At 42.6% G+C, this 6493-nt stretch overlaps 1 protein-coding gene across 2 annotated transcripts; it reads right to left on the bottom strand.

Annotated features, from left to right (window-relative positions):
- Window positions 1–264: 264 nt before the first annotated feature.
- Window positions 265–5764, bottom strand: LOC109782725 (uncharacterized). Of its 2 annotated transcripts, XM_020341344.4 has the most exons (6): window positions 5535–5737; window positions 5034–5410; window positions 2396–2682; window positions 2184–2306; window positions 1358–1648; window positions 265–733 (listed from the first exon to the last, which is right to left on the bottom strand). In XM_020341344.4, exons 2-6 carry the CDS (start codon window positions 5074–5076, stop codon window positions 530–532), a joined length of 948 nt encoding a protein of 315 aa, XP_020196933.1. In that variant the 5' UTR covers window positions 5077–5410; window positions 5535–5737; the 3' UTR covers window positions 265–529. The 2 variants fall into 2 exon arrangements, with proteins under 2 accessions (XP_020196933.1, XP_020196934.1); XM_020341345.4 differs by lacking the exon at window positions 5034–5410 and having other exon boundaries at window positions 5535–5764.
- Between the last annotated feature and the right edge of the window lie 729 nt (window positions 5765–6493).

Below are 6493 nucleotides of genomic sequence, written 5' to 3'. Positions count from 1 at the left end.
TTTAGAGTGTAGATTCACTCATTTTCCTCCGTTGTCATCCACATTGAAATCTCTAAAAAGACATATTTAGGAGCGGAGGGAGTATTTTCACACAAGGCATACAAAAGAAAAGACAAATATGTATTTCTACAATGCCTTCTGAACATTTTAAAATTTAAAGTACCAAGCTCCTTGGACCTGATCACCAAAAGTCCACACTCCTGAAAAAAAAACACCTTATGTAGTGCTGCGTTAAGTTCAGCAAACAACATGGACACACCATGATTTCAGCACGAAACCAACATTTATTCAGGACTCCACGTTGGAGCGGAAAAACCCCCAAAATTCGCCTTATTCGGGCGTTACATAGTTTCACAGCGCAGATAACAGTGTCATTCCTCTATCTTCCTGATCATCTCGTTTCCCTAATGTTCAAAGTATAACGGCTCACTCTACACGTGCCCATAAGGAAGTACCCATGTCTATAACATATTCCCAGCACATACACACAAAACCATACAAGAACAAGCTGCTTATGTTGCTTGGCGGATCATTCATTCTTCTTCTCGAATTTTGCCTTGTCAGCGCCACTGTACGGAGCAACGTGATACGCGTACTGCTGGAGAACTGAGAAAATGACCATTTCCAGGATAATCAACACATTCTGGATTGCCTCCTGGATGTGCTCCACGTCCAGCCAGAAATGGTGAGATTGAATGACCCCTACACCAGCCAAAACATCCAACGCACAGCCCTGCAAAAACACAATAGCATTCAAGATTCAGGAGTTTGATCATATTTCATTTGATAGAAAGTAACTGTTTTACAAATTGAACAGGTGTTGTATTCGGATATTGCTTTTAATTCCCTACAGTGAACAATTGCATGTTACAATGTCGCGTGAAGCATCCATAGACAATAGGGTTCACTCACAGCTCACAAGAAAAGTCCACAGAAAATCTCTACTGCAACGAAGTTGTGCGTTAAAAAGGTGAACCAGTTAACTGATTTATACTCATAAACATTTACGGCAAGGCATGGGAAACTAAACTGCAGATGAAACTCCTAGATTGATAATCATCAGCTATAATAACAAAATAAGGTGATTAAATATCATGCAGAACAAAATCCAAAGAGTGAGTGAGAGGAGAAGCTTTGCGCAAAATCATCACAAACAACATGGAAGGAACATAAGGTCTAAACTATCAATCAACATTACTAAACCAATATCGCTTCCTCAACCAAATGTTCAGACGCAATCATTAAGACAAACTGGGTACATTACATCAAAAGCATTCAGATACACAGAAAACTAACCCCAAAGATATTTATAAGAAAATTCAAACTCTTTTCAGCCAGGAGAGGATGGGATTTTTACCTGCCAGAAAGAGAAGAAGACTATCCCTTTGATGCACAAGAACTTAGCAAGAGGCTTGTGAGGTGCCAGCTCCTTAGCAAACAAGTGATAGAATATGACCAAGGCATATAATGCCATGGAGACTGAAAAGTTAAGTATAATTGTGAAGGTCCAGCTGACCCAGCTGGGGTACAACCCAAGAAGCTGAAGTGCAATAATCAGAATGGAGCATACTGGCCTAACAACAACAAATTGCCAGGTCCAGTACTTCAGAAGCTTAAGTGTCTTGTGCTCCAACCGAACATTACGGGGCTGCCAAAGCGAAGCATATAGGTTACTTTCAGTACACACAAAGTAAAACTACTGAACAAGGTGTGAAGCCTCAATCAAACAGTATTGCTAATAGCTTCCAGATTACATATGCAGGTTATCGGTGCAAATATGCAATTGTGGACAAATGATGCAAAGGAAGGTTCAGGAGACAACAACATTCGAATGCATATAGGAAAATTTAGTGAACAACACATGAAGAAATGGAGGTTAAAATCATCGTTTAAGCATGCATGACTACACATAGGTACATGCTTCAATTAAACAGATATTACTAACTGAATTAGTACTTTGTGGATGGAATATATAAACCTTTCTGTTAACACCATAATCATTTTAATATTATTGAGCAATACAACATCCTACAGATATGGTAAGGCTCAGTATGGGTATGCACCTAGGACCCCTTATTAATTTGTCATTAATAGTGCAGGTTGCATAACAAAAATTCAAGAGCAGATTACGGGAACACTCATCATATATTCTGTAAGTGTATAGAAGGGTGTAAGAAAGATACCAGGAAAAGAGAAACAGGGAAAGAATGATGAAGCACCCTCCCTTTGATTTCATCAGGTACAATGTTTTTACTGATAGATATATTTAAGTAGCTGTACATCAATGCCAGAAACTTAGCAATAACCTGCAGAATTGAAAAAAAAAAATAGAAGGAAAAGTGAGTGAAATCACAAACTTCAGGTGAAAAAATGCCATCGACCTAAGAGGACTCACCAGTGCTTCATAGCATTCTTTAACAGACTCCAAGCATGTAAAAAATGTTTTGCTTCCCTTAATATCCAGAAGACCAGCAAAGGAAGTTATAGCATACAATGGAGGCATCAGCACTATAATGAGTATAGCCTTCTGCTCTTTGGGATTTTTCCAATAGAAAAGATGCTGTGATACCAGCTGTACTGTGAAATGCATAGACAACATTACACAACAAGCTGCTCCAAGGAGGGTAAGAGTTGGAGGATCCATTTTCGTAAGATCCATCCCCGGGAACATCGACATAGTGCCTGAAGATATAGATACCCATATTAATTCATCAGGGATATGAACTTAAGCTAATGATTATTCAAATACATAGCATGAGAACAACAAAACACCAAGATCATTCCATTTGTATGATCATTTTCTGAACGCAAGTTGGGTTCTAGGTTCATACTCTAAACTGCTTCGCATAATAATGTTTCTGTATTAAGTTTGGTTAACGAAGCATTTTTTAACTCCGTTTTCATAAGCATGGAAGCACACATAAAGCAGACTAACATAATGAACACATAACTCAAAACGTAATCAGCCGATATTCAAATTACCTTATGCCATACTAACAAATGCATAGCAAGATATGTCAGAAATTTTCTACACTGATGAAAGCAGGTCAAGATATTCCTCAAAGAACTTCCACCATGTGCAGTAATTACATCACCAACCCAGTGATTACAGGTAGGTGGATTGAACTGTCAGTTGATTGGTATGAAACAACATAAAAGAAGGCACCAGGTGGGAAATGAAATACCTTGCAATTGTGATATTTTTATTGATGAAAGTTCTCTAGAAAATGAGCAAATAAAGAATGGACACTTTATAATACTATTATTTATTTCTAGTATTAACATTTTGATAATGGATGCTTCTATTTATAGAAGGCGAGCCTTGGCGCAGCGGTAAAGCTGTTGCCTTGCAGAAATGTAGGGAAAGGCTGCGTACTATAGACCCAAAGTGGTCGGACCCTTCCCCGGACCCTGTGGAAGCGGGAGCTATGTGCACCGGGCTGCCCTTTTTTTATGCTTCTATTTATCTCATCGTCGCGTCAAGCCAATACAACCACACAAGACTTTAACAGACATTTTATGGAAGCACAAACACCCAAAGCCCAATGAAAAAAAAACTAGACCAGTAGGGGGAGAAGGCCCTACTGATTTTTAATAAAGAAGGAGATGTGAGACCCATGTAAGAACTGAGGGAAAGGCCGCGTTATAGACCCAAAGTGGTCGGACCCTTCCCTGGACTTTGCGGAAGCAGGAGCTACGTGCACCGGGCTGCTCTTTTTTTATGCTTCTATTTATCTCATCGTCGCATCAAGCCAATACAACCACACAAGACTTTAACAGACATTTTATGGAAGCATAAACACCCAAAGCCCAATGAAAAAAAAACTAGACCAGTAGGGGGAGAAGCCCCTACTGATTTTTAATAAAGAAGGAGATGTGAGACCCATGTAAGAACCGAGGGAAAGGCCACGTTATAGACCCAAAGTGGGCGGACCCTTCCCTGGACTTACTCTGACCACTGAGCTGAGAGCTCATCCACAGCCCAATGGTACTTCTTACTCCCAATTCGAAGATTTTTCGTGGAAGTTTCAACCCTTCGGATTCTTAGGATCACCCTAGCAGTAGGAAACCATCTGCTTTGGGACATTTTCCATTAAGACTTTGTACAAGTAATCGTACAAACCATAAAGGGGCTAATGTCTACATGCTTAAATAAAAATAAAATGCGCATATGTAGGAAGCTGAACCGTACAAGGATCGTGCTGGATAGTAATTGCACTAAACCATATCAAATCCAGAAGCAGTCGGCGAAACAGACAGTAGGGAATATCGACTCCGTTTATACCCCCACCCACCACAGATAATTTTAAAGGACAAAGCTACCGTCTTGCCTAAAGTGGATCTAGAAACTGGGTACCACCAGAAATGAGCATAACTGCATAACTGCATAAGCAAAAGATTTACACTAGAGCTTAGATTGTTCCATTCAGACTGACTAAGCTCAGCTTCTTTCCAACAATGTTGAGTGAGGTACTATGGCTTTAACACCTGGAACAAGTTCATCAAATTGAGAATCAGCTATGACTCAAAGCTGAATGCTGGCACACAATCAAGTAGTAGCGCTGGCACACAAGGAAGAATTATCTACTCTATCCGACTAGTTTCAGGTTTGAGTCCTGAGCAAACCAAGGGATGTATGCAGGGCAAACCATTTATTTATTTTTTGCAAAGTCAGGGCAAACCATAACATGACACAGCTACTAGCCGAACAGGCTATTCCTCGTTTCCCACATCAAACTTGCTTCCGATTTTCATGAGGCACTTATATCATTATAAGTGCAGTTAGTAGAATTGCCATAGAAATTCTCTGCATCACTCTGCAAATGTACTACTTTGCGCCACAAGCATATGAGCAATCAATACAACAAATAGAGACAAGTAAGTCTTGACACTGTAAACTGTATACAGGGTATATTAGTTGTCACCCCAAAAAAACATCCAATAGCATGTGTATTTCCATTCCTTGTAAAACGTTTCGATGGACAGTGAATTGCATTTGCAGGTAGCCAGACACTGACACGAGAAAGCACTACCAGGAACTTCACAGAAACACTGCCAAATTGTCAATTCGCTCATGCCATCGCCTTCGCCGCACACAGCAAGCCGGAGCGCGATGCCGGGGGAACCCCAAGAGCAGAGACAGAGCAAGAGCAGGCCACCGCATCCAGATGCCAGCGGCGACGAACACAGGCTCCTGGAGCGTGAGCGGCGGGCACAGCTGAATCAGTGAGTGTTGGCCACGGCGACCGTGGTGTTGGTGCACGGGCGGCAGCGAAATCGGAAGCCAGCGGCGGTGAAATAGGGAAGACGGCGACGGGGTGGCGCTGAAATCGGGAGACGGCGATGGGGCGGCGTCCGTTGAGCAAGGGGCAGAGGCAGGGGTCCGCGTATTCTGCTGCCTGTTCCATTCCTGGAATCGCGCAAGAAGGCAAGGATGGACGCGCTAAGCAGATCAAAACCAAGAAGCCCCGGATCCACCGACAAAATGAAACCGCCGGTTTGCTGCCTGCGGGGAGAGGAGCGAGAACTCTCACCTTGTTGGAGGATCTCCATGCGGAGTTTTGGGCGTTCGCCGGCGAAGGAGCTCAGGGGAAGACGGGCAGTGGACTCTCTCTCTCTCTCTCTCTCTCGGTTCCTGCTCCGGTGCAGAGACTTGTTTGATCTCCTCGCGACCCGCGTGGGAGCAGGTTTTTTTCTTTGCGAGGATTCAGATCGTCTTGGCGGTCTACGTCCAAGCAGAGCCACATGGGCACGGCCGAATTTCATGTTGATCTCCATCATGTAGAGGACCCAACAGGCCTGCCGAGTGCCGACCTGCCGTCCAGCAGCATGCCTTCCTCATCATTATATGTAACACCCCGGTGTAATGATGATACAGTAACCCTGGGGTTAAGTTAATCATTTTGCTTAACAAGTGTTTGATCATCCTTGGTTCTCTCTCATTTCAAATTCCAGTTGAATTCAATTTCAAATTCTGAGTGAAATTCAAAATTGCTCAAACATGAAAAATAAAATGTTCATCATGTGAAACATATTCTTCTGGTAATATTGGTGGTGAACCAACATTTTTGCAAAGGGTTTAAGTGGCCTAAACTACGTAAAACAATGACCTAAGGAATAAATTAAATGCCTTTTTAATTTATAAAATTGGCAAACTATTTCAAAAGTCTCACAATATTTTTGTGGCAGTGCACTTTAATTCTTTGAAATTGTTTTGGCCAGTGGCATAATTTTGCAAAGTAATTATTGGCTAAAAAGAAAATGCAAAAGCTGCTGAAAATAAAAAGAAACCAAAAAGGAAAAAGGAAAAGCAGAGAGAGAGAAACCCCCTGCCCCACTTGGGCTTCGGCCCACCCGAGCCAGCTGGCCCAGCAGGCCGGCCCACTCCCCCCCCCCCTCACCGGTCGCTCCCTCCCCTTCCTGTTCCTTTGCTTCGTGTCGCTACAGGGGCGAGGTCGACCCCGACCACCTCGCCGGCCTCGCCGGGAGAGGA

This window comes from Aegilops tauschii, chromosome 2, assembly GCF_002575655.3.
Source record: "Aegilops tauschii subsp. strangulata cultivar AL8/78 chromosome 2, Aet v6.0, whole genome shotgun sequence".
Taxonomy (NCBI): domain Eukaryota; kingdom Viridiplantae; phylum Streptophyta; class Magnoliopsida; order Poales; family Poaceae; genus Aegilops; species Aegilops tauschii.
The sequence above is the reverse complement of the archived record's forward strand: the minus strand, read 5'-3'. Positions and strand labels throughout refer to the sequence as shown.

Excerpts from the sequence above, each read along its gene's own strand:
- LOC109782725 (XM_020341344.4), bottom strand. The coding sequence starts at position 5,076 with ATGAGCGAATTGACAATTTGGCAGTGTTTCTGTGAAGTTCCTG. Across the intron at positions 2,307-2,395 it reads AAGAATGCTATGAAGCACTG|GTTATTGCTAAGTTTCTGGC; the intron begins GTGAGTCCTCTT and ends TCAATTCTGCAG. Across the intron at positions 1,649-2,183 it reads TCCCTGTTTCTCTTTTCCTG|CCCCGTAATGTTCGGTTGGA; the intron begins GTATCTTTCTTA and ends TCGCTTTGGCAG.